Raw genomic sequence first — 26,863 nt, 5'->3', positions numbered from 1 at the left:
CTATGAAAGCCATCTACTGCATGGCTATCAGCCTCTACTCAGTAGACTCAAATCAAGGAAAAGTTTCATGAGAGCCACCACTCTTCTTAACATTACCCCAGCAACAGCAAGAGTGTCCCTCTGGGCAACTAAACCAGGAAATCCTAGTTGGATACCCCCCCCCCCCCACACACACACACACACACACGCAAGATCTGCCTCCAGGGGCAAACCAAGAATGGGCACCTATGAAGTCCTTAAGCAGACTCAGAAGTGGAGTGGGCCAATCTACCTGAAAGAATCCTCCACCTTGAGCAACTGTGGAGCAGAACAAACAACTCCACACCTGTATGCTTGTCCACAATACCCTGCCTCATGTACAGAGGAAGAATTGTTTAAAGCTGCAGACAGTGCGGTCACTGTTGCCCAGTTTTGGTCAAACATTATTTAGCTGCTTGTGCTCCTATTTTTATCGGTTTAATATTTATGTATACAAATAATTACATAAGCTATCCTGGAACTGGTTCAAGGCATGGATGGTGTTTACACGAACAACAATGACCACTCTTGAACTGGCTCCAGCATCTACAGTTTTTGTGGCTCAACGGTAATGGGGAATGTGGGGTTTTTAAAATTCCCCTCTCCAGATTGTGCCTATGAGCACCAGTAGAGTACTTTATAGATCTGTACAGTAATTTGCATTCTGTAGAGTTGATTTCACCCTGCAGTATGGTTTACATTGGAAGGCACATTAAGGGCTTTCTTTTGGATTTTTCCACAACTTTGCTTATATCAATTTAAAGCCCTTAAAATGTGCTGCAGCAACATTTTGTGGGAGGAGGGGGGTGCTATCTAGCCACCTTGTTTTGAAATTAGCTCGTAGCTGCATCAAATTGTCAGTGTAGATGAGGCCCAAGCAGGAGAAAATGTGATGCTGAATCTAAGCATGCATTGTGGTGGATTCTCCCTTCTATTCTGGTAGGAAAGCCATAGTTTCAATTATTGGTTGTTTTTCTTTTCTCTTGTTAGGGTGTAGAATATGAAAAGGAGTCATCTGAAAATAAGGCCGATGCAGAAGACTCAAGAGGGATGCAGCACGATCCATGGCACAAGAAAACTTTGCCGGATGTCCCACCACCCCAGCAGTCGCTCTGCCACCTCATGCCCCCCGCCATGGGTCATGAGAGGTCAGGCTGTGAGACGCCCGTTAGCGTGGACTCCATCCCGCTGGAGTGGGATCACACAGGAGATGTGGGGGGCTCTTCCTCTCCAGAGGATGAGGAAGAAGAGCCATACTACAGTGCACTCTCAGGTAAGCTGCCTCTTGCCATGTAGCTGTTCCTTCATTTCATTTGGGAATGGGAACTTTCATTCAGACGCATGCAAAGAATCCAATTGCCTGACTTTAAATATTGGATTCTTTGCAATGCAGCCATTTAAAGGCATTTCAGCTCAGGAGCTTTCTCATCTTTCCTGTTCAGCAATGCCCATTCTGTACACAGTATGACCCCCATATCCACATGGGATACATTTCAAGACATTGCATGGATAACTGAAACCCCAAATAATTGCGATCTCTATATTTTGACTATACTTGAGCCAGAGGTATATAAAAAGAATAGCACTGGAGGACCTAGAAAGTTCGCAAACACTTCTATGGGCATTTGGGGCGGGGGGGACCATCGGCAACAAGAACTGTGGATATCGAGTCTTTGGATAAGGGAGTCATATTGTATTTTGCAGAATGAGGTAGGAAACTTCTGAACCTATGCTTAGGGATAAATCTGTTTGGTTCTCAGGCAAAACTTCCTAATTCGTAATTAACATGGGAACCAAAATGCCATATTTATCCTTCAGTTCTTCTTTTTTACGTTTTCTGATGCTGTTCTCCCGTGGAGGCAGTAGGATGCATATTGATAAAAAGTGTCCTTAAATGCACTATTTTCAAAAGAAAATGCTTGTCATGCTGTGTATACAAGGCAAACTTGTGTGTTAAAAGTCCTTATATAAAGAAATGAAGAAAAGGATGCAAAAAGGTTTTTTGTGTGCAATTTTATTTTTTGTATTTGATTTGAAGTCCACTTCCCCCCCCCCCCCCTTTATCGGAACTGAAGACAAATGAAAAAATCAGAAATTCTTGAAAAACAGTTGGAAAAAAATCAAGACTTAAAAAATGACACACTAAATTTGATTCATCTGTCTGTATTTTAGACTGAACCACTTCATTCTACAGGCCATCTCTGTGTGTCATATTTTGACACATGTCCCATCAGCAGGCCTGTAGTGAAGGGGGGGGGGGGTTAGGGGTTCAACCCCCCCCCCCCCGCAAAAAAATTTCAGGTTAAAAAAAACTGGTTTCCTCATGAATTTTAACTGGTTAACCAGATGCAAAAATTAAGAGTCTCTCCAGAACTGCAAGCAATATGCAAAAAATTAAGAGTCTCTCCAGAACTGCAAGCACTATGCAAAAAATTAAGAGTCTCTCCAGAACTGCAAGCACTATCTCAAGCAAATATTGACAATTTATTCACACTGTCATTACTTGCAGCAATAGCTGATGTAGCGAAGCAACCAAGTTTTTTTTGGGGGGGGGGGGAGTGTTGAATGCTCTCATTAAGGAGGCCAGACTTGGTGGAGGTGGTTGACAGGGGCGGAGCTGCAGGCTACTGAAGGCTGCTCTGCCCCCTGCTATGCTCTTTGCTTCATCGTGAGCTAAGAGGCAGGTTTCAACCCCCCCCCTCCAAAATTCAACCCTCCCCGAAATTTTTTTTCTGGCTACGGCCCTGCCCTTCAGGGATGGGTCATAACATAGTAATAAAGCACAAGCTTCATATCAAAAGGTGCCAGGTTCTATCTGTGACATCTTTCATTTCAAAGATTTTTGCAAAATCTAGAGAGCTGCTGCAAATTAAAATAGTCAAGGCTGGGCTACACAGATGAATAATGTGATCTAGTATAAGGCAGTTTTCTATCTTCACAAAAACTTTTAAGTGTGCAAAAAAAGTAGCACACTTTCTGTAGTCCTTCTCAAAATGCTGACTTGCTTTCTTCAGGGAAGCAAGGTGTCTTCCTCCATCTCCAAGCTGACATGGTCCAGCTCCAATGGCTTTTCACCTCATTCTTTGTTATGTGCAACAGGGCTTTTGCTGTCAAGCAAAAGGCAATATTAGGAAAAAGAAGAGTATTGTGTTGTGAATGGCTTTGCACATATTTCATCCTTGTGTGTTCTGCTCTCATAGTCTCTACATGGACGTCTGCAGAGTTCAGTGTATTCTGTTACAACAAGGAGCAGCTATAAATGTGTGCAAAAAAGCCCCAGAGGTACAATGAAGGGATGCACAGGACAGATGTCTCTTTAGCCTTGGATATTTTTTACCAGTTCACACCCATATATTCTCATATGCTCCATCACTTCTAGTCTTTCAAAACGCAGCCTCAAAATCGTATTGTCATTTTCTCCCCACTCCCTTAAATACCCAAGAAAATAAGTTGTATGTTGACATTTCTTAAAATGCCTCCACCTTTATTGTCAACAAAATTAGGCGAAGAGGTGGTGGAGAGAGAAATCACATGCACAGTAAGGACTGAATGTTTCCCAACAGCCAATTCCATAGGGCTGTCTCCTTATCTGACAATGAGTTGTTCAGCAGTGGAATATGATGCCTTGGAGTGTGGCGGAAGCTCCTTCCCTGGCGGTTTTAAACAGAGGCTAGGTGGCCATCTGTCAGGAGTGCGTTGATTGTGTTCCTGCATGGCAGAAAAGTGTTGGACTGGATGGTCCTTATGATCTCTTCTAATTTATTAATTCTACCTTTTTTTTTGTCTTGCTGTGCTCCCCACTCCCTTAAATACCCAAGAAAATAAGTTGCTAAGAAAAGTGCTAAAGAAATTCAAAGAATGTGTCTTTATGCAAACTAATGATATCTAGATGGACCCCCCAGTATTCAAAGACAATATATCTGTCAGGAAGGCAAAGAGCAAGAACTTCCCAAAGCCAATGCAATTCACTACTCTTTGAAAAATAACACCAAATTGATAATTTGCAATAAATTATTGTGGGGGTGATGCAGGGAGGGTGAACAGACTCCTTCTGTGTCCAGTGTAGCAACCGGTGACGTTAATTCTTGTTGCAGATGTAGAAATCCCTGAGCATCCCGAGGCATATCTTAAAATGACCACAAAAGCTTTGAGAACAGCTTCTGGTAGGCACTGCTACTGCATGTGCTCAACATGACAGCCTCCCCTGTGCCGCACGCTATGCTCCTTACTCCGCTCTCATATGCAAGTGTCTGACCTCCCTTGGCTTTTGTTTACACCATGCACCAGTTGGTTCATGGTGTGTTCTCCTTTTTGTTTTGTTTTTTTCTTACATCCACATACGTTTCTACATGAATCAAGATTTATACCATTTCTGAATTTTCTTCATTTCAGCACAGTGGTGGTTATAGTTACAGCTTGGAAACATAATTTTAGGGGGTCAACAACTAGAATTCTCATTGCCCTTTCTGCATGTAATAGTGTAAAAACTCCACTTAGATGTGTGAATGAGTCTAAACTAAATCTTCCTATGTCCAGTCCTCAGAAAGGGTATCTGAATGGTTTTTCTCGCTTCCATTACAACTTAGCTGAGCTTTCAAGACTTTGGTTCTCATTGGGCAGCCTGGAGTTTTCTTTCTGTACCTGGCATCCAGAATGAGCATTTGTCCATCTCTCCAAAATGAAAGGAACCACTTCTTGACCCTCCTTACTTGGTGTAGTCATGCTTGCAGCATCCCTGAAGAAGGGCCCTGTTCCTAGCAGTGATTTTGTTACCTACAGAAAAATCCAAATGGGTTCCCTTCCTTCCTAGTGGGGTAAAATTACACAGCCCAGCCAAAAAAATTATTGGTGTCTTAGTTTTTAGGACTGCTCCAGGGTTTATTTGGGGAACTGATTCAGAAAATTGCATTGGATAGACCACAGCCTCTCTAGTTTCTTAGACATGGTTATCATGGGTTGTTGTAGGTTTTTTTGGGCTATATGGCCATGGTCTAGAGGCATTCTCTCCTGACGTTTTGCCTGCATCTATGGCAAGCATCCTCAGAAGTAGATGCAGATGCTTGCCATAGATGCAGGCGAAACATCAGGAGAGAATGCCTCTAGACCATGGCCATATAGCCCGAAAAAACCCTACAACAACCCAGTAATTCCGGCCATGAAAGCCTTCAACAATACATAGTTATCATGATTTTCTGTGATGAGCAGATGAAGACTGGTGAATGGCATAGGTTTTATATCTCAAAAACTAGAACTGATAAGGGGAAGCTGGGGCTGTTTTTGAAATCAGCAGGTAAAATATATCCAGAAACAGGACTAACAATTGAGGCGCCAAAATGTATGTCAGTCAGAGTGATAATTACCAAAATAGTTGAATTATTCGTTCCACCTCAATTGTATCCACAGATGTGCCAACCAAAATAGTCACCTCATTCAGCTTAGCTACCCCTCAGGCATTGAAAAGGTCACCTTTTGCACTACAATTCCCAGAGTCCCCAACCCCTGTGCTAGGGAATTCTAGGAGTCATTGTTAAAACATTAATAAAACCCTCACTACCTCTGAGGATGCTTGCCATAGATGCAGGCGAAACGTCAGGGGAAAATGCCTCTAGAAAATGGCCATATAACACTGAAAAACCTACAACAACCCAAAACATTAATATTTCCCAAGCCTTTTATCAACTCTTCTCATATTTCCTACAGGCATTTTCCAGAATAGCAGAGGAAAGCACCTCCATAACTGCATGGCTGTCATTTCATTGCCCCAAAACACAGCTGACATATGTTTGCAAACAAGCATGCTTTGCAAGGAGAATGGCGAAACTCATCCCCCCCACGCATATCATTACTTGGTTCTCTCTCTTCTGCAGAATGCTTTGAAATCATTATTTTAAAAATAATCATTTTCTCCTTGGCCTGTCCTGTTCCCTAATATCTTATTTGCTGTATCTTTATTTTGCAATCTCATGCAGCAGGAACATCTGCCTCTGAAACACATACGTGGCACTCTCCAGAAAGCCCAGCTTGTCGAAAACATCCGTATAACCAAAGGGAAATGGTTAGGAGTGTCCTAACAAACAGTCCAGAAACCAGCACTCCTTACAAACCAGGCTATGTAAGTTCTTGATGTGAATACATTTCAAGATAGCAAGACTTTAAGTATTGAGCCATACGTTCTGGGCCTTTTGTGGGGGGGCAGAAGGACCCAGGAGGGGCTTATAGTGGATGAAGATAAAAGCATCATGTAGGTTCAGGTGATTTGTTGTTCTTGGTACCAGATGTATGTTTGGTAGTTATTGATTACCGTCGAGTTGACTTTAACCCATGGTAACTCCATGAATGAGAGACATCCTAGTCACCCTGCTCAGGTCTTCCAAACTCAAGGCTGTAGCTTCTTTGATTGAGTCTATCCACCTGTAATGTGGTCTTTCTCTTTCTGATTGCCTTCCACTTTTATCAAGCATCATACTTTCCCTAATAAAAATGGAATACTATTACTCTTAGGTGTTAATTCTTACCAATGTAACAATTCTGCCACCATATTCAGAGAGTGTTAGCACATAATAATCACAACAGTGTTTGAACAGGGTGTTTGTGTATCTAGTGCTAAGTTATGAGCATACAACCATTTCAATGAATCTTTCCCTTCCGTGTTGCTATATTCCAGGGGAAACAACTAAGCACTGGAAGTATTGATAGCATAAAAGAGATCCCTGGGATCTTGCCTACTGAAGACACCCAAGGCAGTCAGAACATCATTGGTGTTGCAGCTGTTGAGAAACAGCCAGGTATGTTCACAGTGTTTTGGGGGAATGGAATAGTGGTGGAGGGGGGTTCTTGAAGTTGTCATTCAAGGAAACTAGCTTTTCCAGGTTGAAGAGGGGAGTACACTGTAATGTATGGCTCCATACATTACAGTGTACTGTGTGTATGTTTGTAAGTGGGGTCATTCAGGAATATCTCTCTAGAATGCATGTGTCTGTATACCTTCTTGACTAATGGTGACCACATGAATGCCATAAGGTTTCTTTAGTCAAGGAATATTCAGAGATGTCTTGTCACAACCTTTCCCTGTGTGTAGCCTATAGCTCCTGATATTCCTTGTGGCCCCCATGCCTAGTACTAACTGAGCCTGACCCTGCATAGCATGCTAGAAGAGGCAGAATCATTTATTTTGTTGCATTTCAACTGCCCCTCCACCCTTTTAGATCAGAGATGCACAAAAGGTAGTCTAAGGGCTGCATTTGACCCCTGAAACTGTTTTTGTGTTTCAGAAGCCTTAAATCACATTTCTTCTGGAAGACAAATTGCTTTTAAAAGCATCCAGAAATAGCCTTTCACCTTTTAAATTGTCCATAAGCTCCTCTTGTACTGTTTAGCCTTTTAAAAAACTGTTTTTCAAAACCAGAACTTGACTTCTGGCTATTTACAGTTTTGTTCTATTTTCCCATCGTTTTGGCTATAAACGTGGCTTGAAAAGGACCGTGAGGTAGAAATACTGCCAGATCTTTCAAAATTCCTCACCCCATTGTAGAGGATTTTTCACGGTGTGGCATAAGCAAAAGTATGTAAATATACTATAAGCTGCCGTAGAACCACACCTTGTGAACAAATACTGTGAAGAAAACCCTGGCTCACCATAAGTTGGAAACAACTTGAATGCACACAACAATAACAATACAGTTTGTATGTCACAGAAACTTCAAAGCCCTAAAATGATAGTCTTCTCAGATTTCAGATCTTTCCCATGTAATTATGTAATTAAATGCAGGCTCCATGGAGAGATGGGAGCTGCTTCAAGCGCAAGACCTCAGCAACAAGCTGAGAATGAAACAGAATTTGCAGCAGTGGCAGCAACTGAACTCTGACCTCACCACCATCAACGCTTGGCTGGACACCATGGAAGAAGAGCTGGAAGGGCTCCAGGAGGCTGGTCCGGCCAACAGCATCGAGGTCATAGAACAGAGGGTCAAGAAGCTGAAGGTGAGCTGATGGTTGTTTTGGATTAGTGTTGCAATGATAGGCTTTCTGTGTAGCCTTTCTGATATGGCAAAAATGTGTTCCTTACAGAAACAGGCTGGATGTATATGCTTCTGTGACCTAGAAAATTCTATATCATGATTTCATGGATAAATATTAAAGCTAACAAAGATTTCATATGCAACTATACTGTGAATCAGACAATGATACCCTGCAGTATTCATCTTCATTGGCTGTGTTGTTAAAGCTGCTGGTATCTGCAGCCCAAGCAACATCCTAAGGGCACTTGATTCCCACCCTTGTTATAAATATATAAGTATGATTTGCTTTTTAAATGTGCATAATTAAAATGTAAAATGGTGTAAATCAGGTTCTGTGAATACCTCCAAGACGTACCCTGATATATATTTAAATATTTTTGTTTACATACCATTTTAAACAGTATAAAACTACATCTAAGGTAATAATGGAAAACAAACATACAAAACAAATGTACATTTGCTACAGCTACTATCCAAAACTAACTAGCAAAGGATTATATATGACTTTCAGCTTGCTAGTTTATAATTCTAAGTTCTCAAATATTTTATTCTCTATTATGTTTCGAGAAGGAAAACATTAAGATTCCATCAAGTTGTCTATCTTTGAGTATTCTGCTTGTTAAATTCTGATAATATAATAATAATAAACTTTATTTATACCCTGCCACCATCTCCCCGGAGGGTCTCGTGGCGGCCAACATGAGGCCAAGCCCAAATGAATACAATGAAGCAAAAATACATATAAACAAAACAATAACATCAAATAAAATGCTTAGTAATAACATAGTAAAATATAAATCATAATAAAACAAATGATAAAATGGTAATAGAATTAGACAGAGAAAGAGAGCGAGGCCCATAACTAAAAGTGGGTAGAATTGATAAAACCCATTGGTGAGATAGGTGAGATAAGTGCTATGACTCCTGAGGGGGCTCAAACAGGATAACAATGAAATTAGACTTCAACTGAGAGATAAGGTGAAGAGCACCTGAAAGACAAGTTGTACTTGGGACGGGAAATGGCGTGGAATTGGTTGTTCAGTCCCCAAAGGCACACCGGAAAAGCCAGGTTTTTAAACATTTTCTAAAGGCTGTCAGGGTGGGTGCATGTCTAATTTCCCTGGGGAGCACATTCCAGAGCTGGGGGGGGGGGCAACCACGGAGAAGGCCCTCTCCTTCGTCCCCATGAGCCACGCCTGTGACGGAGGCGGGAGCGAGAGGAGGGCCTTCTCCAAAGATCAAAGAGATTGCGCAAGTTCATAGGAGAAATACGATCACCAAGGTAGGCGGGTCTTGCTACTGTCTTGCAATGCCTAAAAGTTACTTCTCCTTCCAGTTTTTTTCTCATATATTCAATAACTAAGAAACCCTTTTAATAACACCTCTGCTCAAGAATTGCAGGCTAAGGGTCATTGCTTGTTTGATCAATCTGATATTAAATTACATTCAAAAGTATTTGAATATGAGTGACTAAAACAGCAGTAAAGCTATGGTAGATTATTTTTAGGTAACCGTGTAATAAGTTACATAAAGGAATACTTTTAAACATTAATGCTGAGCTCTGGGCTGATATTGCTGTTTTAGTCATAGTTGAATCTGATCGTAATCCTTTTACTGGAAAGAACTTTTAGGAGCTTCATAAATTCCCACCCATCTTCCCAAGAAAAGATGTCCAGTGTCATATTTCTTCTCTTGCAAGCTAGAGTTATTCATTCATTTGTTTGTCTTGATACAAAACCCTTTCTTTCCCACCAGGATATGCTTAAAGCCTTTGATAATTATAAAGCCCTTGTGCTGTCTGTCAATCTGACCAGTAAGGACTTCAAGCAGGCAGACAGCACCGGGTCCAAAGAACTTCAGAACAGACTTCGGCAGGTTAATTTTCGCTGGGAGAAGGCAAGCCTTTTAATGGGGAACTGGAGGAAGAGTTTGCAGGAAGCTCTGATGCACTGCCAGGTGAATAGATCAATCATTTTGTCCCGTCTTAGTCTATTCTTCAGATGCTGCTGAGGAAAGGTTCACAAAAATTTCCTGATGTGGGATTGCTGGACGTTTTGAAAGTGTTTGAGTAACTGAAAGAGGGATATTTCAGCTGTGAATCTTTATTAGAAGAACCAGACTTTGCTATGTGTGTGTATAGTACTGTAGTGAAATTTGGACTGGTCAGGTCTCCATTTAGCCAGGAAGTTCATTTAGATGATCTTGGGCTAGCTATTATCTCTTTACCTGACCTGCCTTGTTGTGTTTTTGCAAAGATAAAAATGAACAGATGGAGCATTTGTGCATCTCTTAGGACAAAACACAGGAATTAATAAACCAATAAGCATTCCAGTGTGGCTGGATAAGCACACAGGGCTTTGAAGTCATTACGCCAAACCTTTGATTCCGGCACCTTAATTTTTAATACTGTCCCACTTCAACTCCGTCATAAATGGCAATAAATAATAATACATTTATTACTGTACTAAAATGGTAGCGCAAGGTATTTCATTGCCATCCCTGGAATCGTGAATCTACTTCAGCTGATAGCACATAAAATGTATTCATTTGATTAAAATTTCTGTTTCCATCTAACCTGGTATTTTCAATAGTTGGTTTTCAAAACATTTTGGACTTCAGCTCCCAGAATTCATGACAATTGACCACGCTAGCTATGGTTTCTGGGAGTTCAAAACAACAGGAAAACCAAAGTTTGAGAACTAATCTAATCAAAGTAATCCGATCTAACCTAATCTGGCTATCATAATGCCGTGGTGCATCTCTTATTTAGTTGGTGTGATCACATATCAATATATTTCATCCTCATTGCCCCTGTGAATCACACAATTGTGTTTACTCCGCTTATGCAGGCTCAAATGGAAAAGCTTTACAAGCTCTCATTTAAAAATTCGACGGTAACCCCATCCAATCCTCTTCAGGGCATAAAGGGTGCCCTAGCCAGGTGCCCCTCAGTTTCTTTTCATCCACCATTGAAACAGCTTGTTAGGAGCTTTGGCTGTCTGCATTGTTGTGCTTCCCATGCTTTTCCATCATGTCAACCACATACAGATGCAGCCAATGCACTGCTAAGATACCTAATAGCAATAGGCACTGGAAATGTCTCCAGTGCCTTGGAGAAAGCCACATTGTGGGCTCATGCCAACATTGCAAGGTTTTCATAGTGCAAGCCAGGAAGAACAGAGAGGTGAGACTCCACACTCTCCTCTACCAACAAGCATTGGCCCCATCAACATCCGCTACACCATCCATAACCACATCTAAGGCTTCGAAGACCTCAAAATCGAAGCCAAGGCCTCCTAAACAGTAGGTCCCATCTACAGCACCATCTGCTTCGGCCTCAATAGGTTCAGCTAGGTTGACACCTTCAATTACAGTTGCTCCACCTACATCCTCATCCATAAGAATTGCCTTAAAACACTCTCTCAAAGATTCAAGTAGAACACAAGGAGACAAACTGCCATGTGGGGACTTACATTCCGTTCCTACAATGTCAAGTAAAAGTCTCAAGGCATAGTTTGTACAATTTTTCCCCATTTGAGCCTATGCAGGCATAGTAAACCCAACTGTGTGACTTCACAGAGGACCACTCAAAGAAACACAGTTACGAGTATGCAACCTGTCCTTTTCTGGCTTGGTTTCCATAGGATTTCCATGAGATGAACCAGAAACTTCTGTTGTGGTTGGCTTGTGCAGAGACACGCAGACATCACGCACAGGTTAAGGATCCAAATGCTGATCCTCACATCATACAGGAGAGTCGAAAGGAATTAATGGTAGGTGGAAAACAGGGGTATCCTCAGAGAAACAACATTTGTTTGGAGTCACTCCATTTGATTGGGGTGGTTGAGATCCTAGAATTTGTTTGCTGGTTCTCTAGAATCAGGAGTCATTATATGTGTGTGGTTAAATATAAATAAATGAAATAGTCAATAGTTATATGTATAAATATGTGAGAGGAAGCCACAGGGAGGAGGGAGCAAGCTTGTTTTCTGCTTCCCTGGAGACTAGGACACGGAACAATGGCTTCAAACTACAAGAGAGGAGATTCCATCTGAACATGAGGAAGAACTTCCTGACTGTGAGAGCCATTCAGCAGTGGAACTCTCTGCCCCGGAGTGTGGTGGAGGCTCCTTCTTTGGAAGCTTTTAAACAGAGGCTGGATGGCCATCTGTCAGGGGTGATTTGAATGCAATATTCCTGCTTCTTGGCAGGGGGTTGGACTGGATGGCCCATGAGGTCTCTTCCAACTCTTTGATTCTATGATTCTATGAGTAATACACACACAGCCCTGGGCTAATGATTCAATACTATTATAGCATAGCTATAATCTTATATCTCTCAATGGTTCCTGCTATTTTCCCATTTCAGCAATTAGAAAAGGAACTTCTGGAACGGCAGCTTCAAGTAAACACTCTGCAGGAGATTTCCACTCACTTGCTTGACAAATCAGGTGGAGATTATGCAGAAGCTAATGAGAAGGTCCATGTCATTGGGAAGAAGCTAAAACAGCTCCTTGAAGGAGTTTCACAAGATTTAAAGGTTTCACAAGGAAGCCAGGTGAGCATGGCTCTCAGTTTGGGCTTAGATCTGTATCCCCTGACAGGGCTAATAAACCTGTGGCATAAATTTCTGCAACACATAAGAACTTTTCATGCTGTTTTTGCTCCAGGACATAAGTGCATTTCAGACGCAAGGGAGTGAAGTAGATTCTGGAAGGTATCACCAACTCTCAGAGAAACCTTCCACCTACAGGCATAAGGCAAGCTGTTTTTATCTAGTGTCTTCGCCCCACAACTCTCATTAAATATTTTCCTGCAATTTGCCAATTCTCCTGATTTAATCTGAACCTTCCAGGAAATCACCATAACGTATGCCCGTATTACAGGGTGGAGTTAATTACAAAAATATTTCCTGGATTCAGAAGTGAAGGGAAAGCCTGAATAATTGTTTATACCCTCTAATCATTCCTGATGTATGGCATTGGCAACACTATCATTGGGTTTTATTGGCAGGATGTTTTCCAAGGTCTGCTACTGCCTTTCCCTTTGGCCGAGAGAGTGTGACTTGCCCAAAGCTGCCCCTTGGGTTTCCATACCCAATTGTGGTTTTTAACCCCTGATCTCCCAGTATTTTAATATATTAATTTTAATAGTATTATATTGTATCTCTGTGTTTTAAACTATATTGCATCCCACCTCGAGCCAACCATGAGGTGAGACGGATAACAAATAAAAGTTATTATTATAACATTACCACTCTGACTGTTTGAATTCATCTGTATTTTAAGTATGTTAAAAGATTTAATCGTTTCAAATGTTTATTTTTAATAGTTCATTGTTTAATGCTATTTTCATGTTTAGAATTTAAATTGCATGTTGTATTGTTTGTAGTGTTAGTCACTTTGTATCTCTTTTTAGAGAAATAAAAGTGGGGTAATAATAATGTTAGATATAAGGTGTCCCAAAAGTCACCATAAATAGGGAAAATAGAAAATTGTAGCTAAATGTACCTTTATTTAAAAAATACTCATTGCGAATTTTTAGGATGCTTGAAATTATCTGTGTGTTTGTGTATATAAAATATTCAAAATATTAAATATAATTTTAAATATAATCTAGCATTTGTTAATTTTTCCTATGTATGGAAACTTATGGAACACTTGTGAAAGCAATTCTTCTACATCTACTATTCCTCCTGTATGGAAGTCTTTTGGGATAATAATAATAATAATAATAATAATAATAACTTTATTCTTGTATCCTGCCACCATCTTCCCAAAGGGACCCGAGGCACCTTACACATGGCACAAGGTGCCTAAAAACAGAACATAAAATGAAAATAATTTAAAATGCAATTAAATCTCTCTCTCTCTCTCTCTCTATATATATATATATATAGAGAGAGAGAGAGAGAGAGAGAGAGAACACAACTAACACTGTATTAAAAACAACACTCATCAACCATATTGAATAGCTCTTGCTTACAATTTGCATTTTTGTGTCTTTTCCCCCTTCTCAATAATATTTATGTATTAAATATCCACAGGGCGACAGAAGGAAATCATTGGAGAATAAGATCAGCAGCAATATTAGGTATGGCTTTATGAATTTCCTTATTTGAATTAATAAAAAGAACATTGAAGTTCAATAACAACCTGACAGCCAAGGCATACCCAACATACTATATATAGTGCAATTATTGTGCCCATTCCTCTTGTTTGAGTGAATCGTAAGGAGCCAATGAGTTGTAGAGATATCCCTGGGAGGGTGCAGCCCAAGAGGAAACAGTGCTTCAAATGTCTGGTTACATGCGGAACAAAGGTGCTGTTCAGCAGGGGAATATGCTGGGAGTCCAGGAAGCCACAGGGAGGAGGGAGCAAGCTTGTTTTCTGCTTCCTTGGAGACTAGGATGCAGAACAATGGCTTCAAACTACAAGAGAGGAGATTCCTTCTGAACACGAGGAAGAACTTCGTGAGAGCCGTTCAGCAGGGGAACTCTCTGCCCCGGAGTGTGGTGGAGGCTCCTTCTTTGGAAGCTTTTAAACAGAGGCTGGATGGCCATCTGTCAGGGGTGATTTGAATGCAATATTCCTGCTTCTTGGCAGGGGGTTGGACTTGATGGCCCATGAGGTCTCTTCCAACTCTTTGATTCTATGAGTTCTATGAGAAGTCTCCTTCTCTGGTGACTGTTAAGTGGAGTCTCCAGAGAAGGAGTGCTCTGATTGTGTTTTCCTGCATGTCAGAATGGGATTGGACTAGATCAGTAGTTCTCAACCTGGGGTCCCCAGATGTTTTTAGCCTTCAACTCCCAGAAATACTAACAGCTGGTAAACTGGCTGGGATTTCTGGAAGTTGTAGGCCAAAAACATCTGGGGACCCCAGGTTGAGAACCACTGGACTAGATGGTCCTTGGGGTCTCTTCCATCTCTATGATTCAGTTATTCTCTCTAAGCAAAGTTTCCTGTGTTTGCAGAATGGAGGATGGAGACGAAGCCCGTCCTGCTGCTCCCAAGACCCTTTCCTTCTTTTACCGGGTTCTGCGAGCCGCCCTGCCTCTCCAGCTGCTCTTCCTCCTCCTGCTGCTTTTGGCTTCCTTGATCCCTTTTTCCGAGGAAGACTACAGCTGTACACATGCCAACAACTTTGCCCGGTCTTTCTATCCAATGCTGCGCTACATCAACGGACCTCCGCCAACTTAAAATCCCCTCCTCTCTCCACTTCTTTTGCACTCAACCAAAATTAATTTTCCTCTCTGGGTGCTCTCCTTGTGCCATTACCATAAGGCCAGGGAGTCCACTTAGTGGAAATTGCTCTGTGTCTTCCCATCAGAGTCCATTGGCACTAATGACTCACAATAAGAACATCCCACCTTAAAATCTCTATTGCAGTTGACAGTAACTAAGAAGATTGACCTTCACCTTAATTTTCTGCTGTCTACACAAGGGAGTGCGACCTTAGTCTCCATATAGATCCTTTAGTGATTTCAATACTTGAGATGGGAGGGGATTGAGTTTTAATTAATCATAGTTTTGTACAGAAAAAAATGCTATTTCTATATATTTTTGAACTGTAAGCAAAAATGCCTGGTACTTTTGCACAACATGTGATCGGTCGGTCAACAATCTTTATGGTGGATGATCCACTGAATGACAAAATTGGTATTATGTCAGCATTAAAACAACTTCCCTACTTAATCATCATTGCCCACAATCTTCCAGAATGATCAGCATCACTAGAACTAATGGGAACAGTGCAATTTAATTGCAATGGGTCTTGTATTGAAGGGTGCCCTGATGGATTGAGCCCATAGCTCATAATGTGAAGAGAAGCCCTTCCAATGGCAAGAACGGGGATCACAAATCTACAGTTGTATTTTGGTACTGGGCAGGGAAAGGTTTAATTTTTAAAAGAATATTTGTTATACTCTAAATATTTTAGCAGCATACTCTCTCCAATTAATGTATATATTTCCAAGAGAAAGATTTTAGTACGTAGAAACTGCTGCCTTGTCTGAAGTCTCCTTTTTTTACTATGTTTTTCAATATATCTGTATATAAAAAGAAATGTTGCATGGAGAGGTGGGTTTTATTGTTCAAAGTTTTCTAAAAAATGGGGAAAAAAACCTAAATGTAATTTGTGTTGATTATCTCCCATATGTATACCAATGAACTGTGTAAGCCGGTGGCTTTTTAATAAAAAATGTTTACATTTAATCTTTGAACTATGTACAGTATTTCAAAAAAAGTGTGTTTTTTTAAGAAAAATTAATGATTCAAGGGCACAATCAAGGGCACCCTGCATTCTACATGGGGTTGTATTTCTACATGGGGTTGCCTTTCAAATGGTCCAATAGACAGCAGCCAGATTGCTCACCAGAGTGGCGTATAGAGAGAGCGTATCCCTCCTGTTGCATCAGCCCTAAATGGTTCTGGCCCAGCTTACCTGTCAAAACTTATCTCCCTCTATGATCCACCTCGAGGCTAAGATCACCCCACACAGTGCCTTGCCAGAGCAAAAAAAACATGCCACGCAGATTATCAATAAAGAACAAGTAGTTTACTCCTCATAAATCCATAACAACATATCTACAATGTGATCAGCTGCACCAACTCACATAATGTCATGAAATATTTAAAATGATCTTTCTTTTGTCCATGTGGATAAATTCCTTCAGCAGTTCATGAAGCGAGAGCACACTCCAAACTTTGTATCTCTCTGCTTCACTCTTCTCTCTGTGCATGTGCATAGCTCAAGCCTGAACAAAAATGTAACAGTAACCAAAAGTCCCAGGCTCAGCCATCTCCCCGGGCATTGCCCAACCAATCAGCTTCATGCATCTTATTTTACAATTGACACACACTCACTGATTCCTTGCGTGCTCACTGATTCACAGCATTCTTTATCTTTAAAGAAAACTTCCCAAGATTGGCAACAGGAGTAGGATTTTTTAAAGCATTTGAGGAGAGAATTTCATTCTGACCGGTGTTACTTAAATTAAATAATGTGTCATCTGGGTAGAACTCACACTCTGCATCCTATCGGGCCTTCAACTTGTTCATGATCTGATGCACTATGCATTCTATATGGATGAAAAGCCCAAATTCTTGAAGGACACCTATATTAATAGGGCAATTCTCCAAATATTGAAACGTGGCTGTTTTGTCAACACTTAATCTTCTCTTCTCCAGGTTAAGCTTACCCAGCTGCTTTATCTGTTCCTCATGGGATAAGGTTTCTAGGCCTTTTGATAGTGGTGGTGGTGGTGGTGGTGGTTTCAATTGGTCCAAAGCACCTTGTGTCCAAGATGCAACAGAAGTATTACATAGCATAAAAGTATACCAGAGTAGTTACATGTAAATGTACTACATTGATTGCATATATCACTGTACCAGAGGCGGCCCTAGGTAATTTTCAACGGTAAGCAAACAGTATTTTGCTGCCCCCCCCCCCCAATCACTGATATATATTTTCTGTTCGTCGTGGGAGTTCTGTGTGCCATATTTGGTTCAATTCCATCATTGGTAGAGTTCAGAATGCTCTTTGATTGTAGGTGAACTATACATCCCAGTAAATACAACTCACATATGTCAAGACCTATTTTCCCCCAAGGCAAAATCAACTATACTGCAAATGCTTAGTTTGTGTAATGGGTTGAGCCGCCCCTGCACTGTACAATAAATTACTAAGCATTGTATACCTCCCAATACGAGCCTGCAACAATGTACTTACATAGCACCTGAAAAGTGCAACAGTTTGCACAATGGTTATATGGCTTCTTCCATTCATAATCTGTTTGTAACCCATCCGCAACATCCTAAAATACATAGCCACCAACATAAAGTGACCAACAGAATCCTAGCCTACATTCCCCCAAAACACTGGACTCTCATAAACACAGGCACTTTGTAGAATCTTTTTCTTTTTCACTGCCTCCTTACACATTATGCCTTTCCCCATTGGTTCTTCCTTTAATATTTCACCTATTTTTATTCTGCACTCCATGACATGAATCTACATGCAATCTATTACCAAGTGAGCAAGCATATGATCAGAATCTGCTTGTTTTTTGTTTAATTTCTCTCTGGATTCGGAGTATCAAGGCTGCCATTGCTTGCCCAGACATAATATTTTAACAGGTGTAGGGACGTCACACTGTGTGTACACATAAAGATTCACTGCCTTTTCTGCATTAATGAAGAAAGAACAGATGTCCTTGTTGTCCCACATGGGCTTCTTGAAAAAGAAGCTAATAAAACATTGCTGCATGTGCATGAGACTCCTCAGTCAGATTGGCCATCTTCGTTTCTGTTTAGTGGTTCCGCTTCCATTTTATATTCAGATTTTTTTGTTTAGAACTGGAGGTCAACACAAGTATGGACAGGGATAGAGGAGTGTTTGTAACATAGTGATGCTGGGCCTATACATACTTTTTCACGCAGACGATCCTGTGTTAGCTCTTTGGCATCTCCACGTGAGACTATGAAGGACCCCTACTTGAGATCTTTAAAAGTCACTGTTGGTTAGGGTAGACAATACTGAACTAGATGGACCAATGGTCTCAGTATAAGGTAACTCCATATGTTCATTAGCTGAATCACCAAAATCTGAAATACATGATTAATTAAAAAAAATCATTAGAGTCCCACATAATAACAAATATGTGAGACTCTAATCTTGTGCAGTGCTAGGACATCCATAGCTGAGCTACATGGGATAGGGAAGCCCTCTTAGCCTGTTGCATCAAAAGCAACAGCCCTGCAGACTACAGTATCTTAACATTTAATGGATTTATTATGACATCTATTCTGTGGACGAGAACCCTTATTCAGTGTTTCTCAACCTGGGGGTCGGGAGCCCTGGGAGGGTCACAAGGGGGTGTCAGAGGGGCCCTCAAAGACTATCAGAAAACACAGTATATTCTGTTGGTCATAGGGGTGCTGTGTGGGAAGTTTGGCCAAATTGTATCATTGGTGGGCTTCAGAATACTCTTTGATTGCAGGTGAACTATAAATTCCAGCAACTACAACTCCCAAATGTCAAGGCCTATTTTCCCTGAACTCCACCAGTGTTTACATTTGGGCATATTGAGTATTCATACCATGTTTAGTCCAGATACATCATTGTTTGAGTCCACAGTGCTCTCTGGATGTAGGTGAACTATAGCTCCCAAACTACAGCCCACCAAACCCTTCCACTATTTTCTGTTGGTCATGAGAGTTATGTGTGCCAAGTCTGGTTCCATTACCTCATTGGTGGAGTTCAGCATGCTCTTTTAATTTAAATGAACCATAAATCCCAGCAACTACAACTCCCAAATGACAAAATCAATCCCCGCCCCCGACCCCATCAGTATTCAAATTTGGGCATATTGGGTATTTGTGCCAGACTTGGTCCAGTGAATGAAATACATCCTACATATCAGATATTTACATTATGATTCATTACATTAGCAAAATTACAATTATGAAGTCGCAACAAAAATAATGTTGTGGTTGGGGGTCACCACCACAGGAGGAACTGCATTAAGGGGTCACGGCATTCGGAAGGATGAGAAACACTGCCTTATAACATTAGGATGTGTATTCCATCCTAGGACAGAGAATCTGATCCTTATCAGGTACCTTATCAGGTATGCCTCATCTCTGGCAGTCTTTAGGAGGAGCTTGAAAACGTGGTTATTCCAGTGTGCCTTCCCAGAATAATGAACCCTTAGCACTATGTCCTCTAAAGCACCTTATACTGATTTAGGACTGTTTGTATGTTCCCACCAACGCCCCACCTCCTTATCTTGTTCATTCCCAGCATTATTTTAAATTTTAATTACATTCGGCCCAGCCTTAGATTTTAAATGTGTGTTGTGCTATTGTCAATGTTTATGCTATTTGTGTTTGAGATTTATTTTAATTGCTTTGTATTATTGTTGTTGTTGTTGCTTGTATTGATGTATTGTGGGCTCGGCCTTATGTAAGCCGCACCGAGTCCCTTGGGGAGATGGTAGCGGGCTACAAATAAAGTTTTATTTTTATTTATTATTTCCTTAGATTAGGACTCCCATTAATCATTGCCATCATAATCAGTGCTCTGAGATTTTAGGACATACAGTTGAAGACATCTAGGCAGTAGGTTGCCTATTCCAGTTTAGGTATTCCACTTGTCCCATGGAGGACCATCTAAAATGCAGCAACAGTCACACATCAAACGTTGGGATAATGGCTACCTTCAATTTTCATTTCATAACAAAAAACAATGCACTTATCAGAAGTTTAGGGAACTTTACTGTAAACAGTGCTCACTGCTCAGTTAAAAGCCTTCACAGAAATCTACACAGTTTTTTTCATAAATGAACATAAATCTCAGCCATTGTACCATTTCCACACTTTGGGCTCTGAGGAATTAGCCCTGCCAAAGGATGTAAAGAATCTTCATGTTTCTCCTTACTGATAAGAAAGCATGTCTTGGCACATCAAGTTACACCTGTGAAAAAACTATCAACTGTGCCAATATTTGTTTTGCAAAAGGAAATCTCAAATTGTGAAAGAATTTTCCAGTGATCAAAGCAACAGGGGAAAATTTATATATTTTTTCTTCTACGCAAGAATGAAATACTAAAGATTTAAAATTGCAACTCTGACCATCAGGTTTTTTTTTTTTTTGTTGTGTCAGTAGCGACTTGAGAAACTGCAAGTTGCTTCTGATGTGAGAGAATTGGCTGTCTGCAAGGATGTTGCCCAGGGGACGCCTGGATGATTTGATGTTTTTATCATCCTTGTGGGAGGATTCCCTCATGTTCCTGCATGAGGAGCTAGAGCTGATAGAGGGAGCTCATCCGCCTCTCCCCAGATTCGAACCTGTGACCTGTCGGTCTTCAGTCCTGCCGGCACAGCGGTTTAACCCACTGCGCCACTGGGGGCTCCAACCATCAGGTCTTTTGGGAACATAAGATGTTTCTCACTGTACATGCATAAGAGAAGAAAAGAAAGAAAACGTGGTAGGTGCCAGTAGGTGAAAGGGGGCACCCGATGCCTCCCTACTGTCCTCATTCCTCTGCTCTGAGCAGTGTGACCCACCCCTTGCCTAGTTTCAGAGCAAAAAATAAAGATTGTGTAATATGGCAAATCAAAGCTCAAAGACACATCAGCATTCTGAACAGCATAAGGCAGCAAGCATCTCCAAAACCACTCAGCATGCTTGGACCTGTTCTATTTATATAAAAGTCAAAGTAGGTGGTAGGTAGGTAGGTAGAAACCACAAGGACTCTTCCATAGCTGGATGGATCTGGACCAAATGTGGCACACCTAACCTTCATTATCCAACCTAAAATAATTGAGGGGTTTGAACTTTTAAAAACCCATCCCTTTTGGGCCCAGAGCAGAAGGAAAGAAAAAGAACAAAATGTGTTAGCTATTGTTAGGTGAAGTGGCCCTTTGTGATATAATTGGGAAACAAAGGGAGTGAAGCAGATTGGTTGCTACTAAGTGACATTTGTATAAAGGGGAAGGAGAGGAAAAGAGAAAATATGAGGGGAGGGGAAGAAAGAGAAAGAATGGAGAAGGAAATGAAAGAGGGAGAACGAAAAAGGAGGGGTGGGGAGGAAAGGGAAAAAGGTATGAGAGAAGGAAAGACAAAAAAAAAAAAGAAGGGAAGAGAAAGGAAAGAAAGAAGAACAGAAAGTATATGAGTGAAAGGGATGAACAAAAAGAAAGAGCCATAAAGAAAATACAAATCTGAGAAATGCCAGGTATATATGCTAGTTGTGTTATAAATGTGCTTCTCATTCTCACCTAGAGTTGTATCAGGTATTGGTAGCAAAAGGATGGAAGGGAACACGTTAATGAATTGCCGTTGTGAATTGAAGTTTTGGAGGCAGGCAGGGGTTGTCTCACAATGCAGATTTTATGCATTAGGAAAGTTTTTGGCACATAGCACCCATCCAAGCACAATCTCCCTCTCCATAGCCTCCCAATAATGCCAAAATATATGCTCTCTCTTCTTTATCCAAAGTATATTCACAAAAAAGAGTGAACACATTCATACCTGTCCCTGTTCACTCCATGAATTCTAGAGTGTTGTATGTGCTCCTGTGTGAAAAAGGAACAAGGCACACTTGCACATTCACTTACACTGTCAGGGCTTGAACTGTGCCACTTCTGTTTTTGTGTGTACAGTTGCCTCATCCATTGAAGTGAATGGGGAAATTCTTGTTAGTGGGAGAGATATGTGTGCATATGCATGGAAATGCATGAAACTACCACTCGAGCATTCCCTTAATGCTCCACTCAGTGAGAGTTTACCTCCTATGCTGTGCTTTTTTTCCCCTTTGGGAGGAATACATTTATAGACAGCTGTTTCTCCTAATTCATTATTAAAACCATCACAACAATCTCGATCCTGTATAATTAAAACATAAAATCATAATTCACAAATTCTCAATATTCACAGTAAATAATTCGTTTGCACCAGCACTACACTGCATAAGCTATATAGCAGGAAACAAAAATGCCCACTCAGATGATCGATCTCTTAGCAGCCGATACAAATCAGGTCTTTTTAAAAAAGGAATGAAGAAAGAAAGAAAGTTTCCAGTCCACAGTTGTCTGTCAATAGACAAATTCTCTCCAGGCCAGGGGCTTTCAGATAAATAGAACCATTTACTCCACATTTCCATATTTACTGAAGGTGGCTTTGCACAAAAGGGAAACATATGTCATTGTAGTTAACAAGTGAAGCAGCACACATTTCTAATGAGAATGGTAGCCTCCCAGTTGGCTCTATTATACAGATTGCTATGAATAATTCACGGATGGAAAGCAACACCTTAAATCCTTCCGTTACTGGTTAGCAGAAGTTGCTTCTATTTTTTCCATCTACTGGATTTTTGCAGTAGCATCCTAGAGCTATGTGCTGCACACGTTTCCTTCTTTGAAATAGAAAAAGAACAAAGGAAACTTCTCTGCCACCCAACGAGGGCATCATAAAGCTTAAGGCTCATGTGGCGCTTCAATATAGTCTTCCTTTCGAAGGCACTCCAGAAGTACAACTTTTGATAAAGCCAACATCAAAGGCAGGTTGTGCCATTTCAACCCCACAAGGCTGTTGCAGGACAGTACAAGATGACAGGCAAAGCAGCAGTAAAAAGATCCAAATGTGTCCTATATAAAAAATCACTAAAGTTTCAAAACAGAATTCCCGGTGCTGGTTCTTTCTTTGGAAAAAAAACCCCAAAGCACCAAATACCTCAATTTAAATCTTGAAATGCATTTTCTCTCCACTTCTCTGGAGTTCTACTTCATTGTGATATCACAATTGTGTCCCCTTCTGATGTTTCAGTTGTGAGATCAGAGTTGCGTGCCATCTGTTGCCTCTGTTTGTTCCGATGGGCTAATCTCCAGGTTGGAAATAGGTGTTTTCCTGTGATTTCGGACAGTGTGAGCATTGAGCATTTCCAGCAACAAGTCATAGACAGGGACCACATTTTTACACTTCATGCTAAGAAGGTGCTCCATCCCTTTGTTACTGTAAAGAAAGCAAAAAAGGTCAGCACAAACAGGATAGAGCCACAACAGTTAAAATGATGTCAAACTGCTATAGTTCTGCACTGCGTATGATTTCAGTGTCATGCCCAGCTTAATTTGAAGCAATAAAAACAGAGGTAAACATATGGCACTTCTGGTGTGAGAGAATTGGCAGTCTGCAAGGACATTGCCCAGGGGATGCCCGGATGTTTTGACGTTTTGTCATCCTTGTAGGAGGCTTCTCTCATGTCCCCGCATGGGGAGCTGGAGCTGACAGAGAGAGCTCATCCGTGCTCTCCCCGGATTCGAACCTCCAAGCTGTCGGCCTTCAGTCCTGCCAGCACAAAGGTTTAATCCACTGTGCCACCAGGGGCTCCTGTGATAGCAAATCAGAGGAAAGCGCAATTCCAGGAAAACGAGTTGATATTTTTCAGTTTGCTTTCCGCCCAGACATTTCATGACTATTTTGTTTTTATTAAAACCTCAGCAACATGGGATGCTGAAGTATTTTGGTCATCTTGTGGACCACAAAAACTGTGTCTATGTGTGTGAGAAGAGAGATACAGACAGCCTGACACATTGTTTTTTCTGGAAGCGCTATGGGAGGTATTTTCTTTGTTGGCCTTGAGGTTGGGCCATATCACACCAACTTGAACCAGACCTTCTATTTCCTAAGCAGGAATTCTGAATGTGAAGGTTTCGTGCTTCAGGGAGAGATAGCAGTTATCTTGTGCATTTTATTTTACAAATGGAACAGAAATACCAGCATTTGTGGTTCTGCCAAGAATAACTCAGCACAGCTTCTAAGTCATCTATAAACTTTTCTAAAGTGTCTAAAGTGTAGATGACATAGACTCACAAGGCAAAATGCACTTGACCCAGCAACTGCATTTGAATGTAAGTAGAGCCTAAATACCTCAAAAGGTTGGCCATGACTTTGAGATTCCTAGAAGTGTTCTCTTATATTTATTTTCCTCCACTGGGTCCTGTGCCCTTAACCCACACAAAAGAGGGGTAAACTGTACCATACATGCAAACACATCCTGCCACAATGGCTGAGCTCATAGAGTGGAAAAACCCAATTCACACATGCATGCCCAACATTCAAAGACTTCTGCTACAAATGACTGTTTATACATGTGAATAATGGGCGAACAAATTTCACTTTCACATTAACTGGCAATATCAAAGCTTTTTAACGTGGTTATGGAATGCCAGTGTAATACTACTCTTGGAGACCAACATTTGAATCCCTGCCCAGCGATGGAAATGTACTGGGTAACATTGGACAAGTCACACCTTCACAGCCTTGGAGGAATACAAAGATAAACCCCTCTGAATTAACCTTTCCAAGAAAACCCCACGATACATTCACTTTAGAGTTGATGTAGGTTGGAAACATCTTGTAGCCACACAATAACAATATGGGACATGCTCTAATACTCCAACACAGAGATATAACCTACTCTTTTCCTCTGTATCATATGAAGCTAAGGTTTTCCCAGAACTTGTTAGAAAAGTTACTTTTTTGTACTACAACTCCATTAAGATCTGTGTCTCCCTTTGAAGACTAGTGAACCTATACAGACCAGATACTTGGGCAGGAAACTCGATTTGATATAGCTTCTCAGGACACATGAATATATCAACCAACATCTCACAACAGAAAAAACAGAAATTTCCATCCAAAATGAGCTCAAAGATGTGCTTCTTTGCCATAGTGACAAATGTAAATTAAACAGAATCTGCAAGACCCTTTATGATAGTCTTACCTTGCATGCCTGACATGTGAAAGCAGCATGAGTAAATTTGCTAGGCGAGTTGTCTGTTGTGGCAAGGGAATCCCACTCTTCGCAATGACCCACACCAAGGCATCGGTCACAGAGTTGAGCAAGTGGTTCAGCTTCCTGTGGCTCTCAGGTTCCTCCGTGGTGGATGGCAGTGGAAACATGCCTGGCCAAAAAGGGGACCAAGAATTAAGATTCACGGCTTATGGATCAATATTCTTGCTCAAAAGAACAAGGGTGGTGTAGCAATTGGAGACTGAAAAAATCCAATTCAGCTATAGAAATCCATTGGGTGACCTTGAGTAAGTTAAATTCTCCCAGCATGAGTGAAAGGTCAAAGCAATTTTGAATAAATCTTGCTAAGAAAGCTCTCTTAGAAGGCCTTCTCTCTGTCCCACCACCCACTCAAGCACGTTTGGTGGTTTCACAGGAGAGGGGCTTGTCAGTGGCTACTCCCAGACTGTGGAATTCCCTCCCAAGAGATACCAGGATGGCCCCATCCCTGCTGGCCTTTTGCAAGCAAGTTAAGACACATCTTTACCATCAGACATTTGTTGGAGGATGAGGGAAGCACTGCTGTTTTGAATCTGGTTGGGATTTTGGGGAGGATGGTGAACTTTACATGTAATTTTAATGGTATTTATTGTATTTTAACTTTACATCTACTCATACATATTTATTTTCAAAATAATTATTTGGTGGTGTCTCCTTGGCTGTGGAATTCCCTTTCTAGGGATATTAGATCAGCCCCCTCCCTCTTGATCTTCTGTAAGAAAGTGAAAACATGGCTTTTTGATCAAGCCTTTGGAGACTTTGTGCAATAGATAAATATGAAATTTAGTACAATAACTATTGGAATGGCCCAGACTATGACTTTGGATACCATGGTTAACAATGAAGGTACTGTTTATATGTTTTAAATGTATTTTATAATTCTATTTTAACTGCTTATTTTAATTGCACATTGTTTTTTGAAGGCATCAAATAGCTGCCTAAGCGTAAGCTGCCTTGAGTCCCTATGGAGAGAAAGGCAGCACAAAAATAGTGCTCTATGATAGGGTCACCACAAGTCAGTGTTGAACTGAAGATATACAGCAACAACTGTTCAAAAGGGATAAAGTCCACTGAACTTGTCACACTTTTATTAGCTGCCTTTTATTAAATCATGCCATTGGCCTATCTCACTCCCTACTACTTGCATCAGGGTTGAGGAAATTTCGTGAGTAGTGGGCTATCTCATTTGATGCTGCTATGGGCTAACCATCTCATGGCTACCACCTTCCACCAACATTTGGTGGTGGTTGATGTACTGTCGAAGGCTTTCATGGCCGGGATCACTGGGTTGTTGTAGGTTTTTCCGGGCTATATGGCCATGTTCTGGAGGCAATTTTTCTCCTGACGTTTCGCCTGCATCTATGGCAAGCATCCTCAGAGATAGTGAGGTCTGTTGGAAGTAAGAAAAATGGGTTTATATATCTGTGGAATGACCAGGGTGAGACAAAGGACCCCTGTCTGTTGGGGCTAGCTGT

At 41.0% G+C, this 26,863-nt stretch overlaps 2 protein-coding genes across 2 annotated transcripts in view; one reads left to right on the top strand and one right to left on the bottom strand.

Annotated features, from left to right (window-relative positions):
• The window catches only part of SYNE2 (spectrin repeat containing nuclear envelope protein 2), a 343,575-nt gene extending 327,327 nt beyond the window's left edge, over positions 1–16,248 (top strand). The window contains exons 103-113 of the mRNA XM_067468497.1: positions 1,009–1,291; positions 4,113–4,181; positions 5,988–6,130; positions 6,683–6,803; positions 7,787–7,998; positions 9,792–9,992; positions 11,681–11,809; positions 12,405–12,593; positions 12,706–12,795; positions 14,082–14,128; positions 15,009–16,248. Of these exons, the coding sequence (XP_067324598.1) occupies positions 1,009–1,291; positions 4,113–4,181; positions 5,988–6,130; positions 6,683–6,803; positions 7,787–7,998; positions 9,792–9,992; positions 11,681–11,809; positions 12,405–12,593; positions 12,706–12,795; positions 14,082–14,128; positions 15,009–15,234 (1,710 nt within the window). The 3' untranslated portion in view covers positions 15,235–16,248. The remainder of the gene's footprint in view (positions 1–1,008; positions 1,292–4,112; positions 4,182–5,987; positions 6,131–6,682; positions 6,804–7,786; positions 7,999–9,791; positions 9,993–11,680; positions 11,810–12,404; positions 12,594–12,705; positions 12,796–14,081; positions 14,129–15,008) is intronic.
• A 5,049-nt stretch (positions 16,249–21,297) lies between these two features.
• The window catches only part of ESR2 (estrogen receptor 2), a 59,346-nt gene continuing 53,780 nt past the window's right edge, over positions 21,298–26,863 (bottom strand). The window contains exons 8-9 of the mRNA XM_060754307.2: positions 25,320–25,500; positions 21,298–23,548 (exon numbers count right to left, since the gene is read on the bottom strand). Of these exons, the coding sequence (XP_060610290.2) occupies positions 23,371–23,548; positions 25,320–25,500 (359 nt within the window). The 3' untranslated portion in view covers positions 21,298–23,370. The remainder of the gene's footprint in view (positions 23,549–25,319; positions 25,501–26,863) is intronic.

Source organism: Anolis sagrei, chromosome 1, assembly GCF_037176765.1.
Source record: "Anolis sagrei isolate rAnoSag1 chromosome 1, rAnoSag1.mat, whole genome shotgun sequence".
NCBI classification, from domain to species: domain Eukaryota; kingdom Metazoa; phylum Chordata; class Lepidosauria; order Squamata; family Dactyloidae; genus Anolis; species Anolis sagrei.
This window is presented reverse-complemented; position numbering and strand designations above follow the sequence as displayed.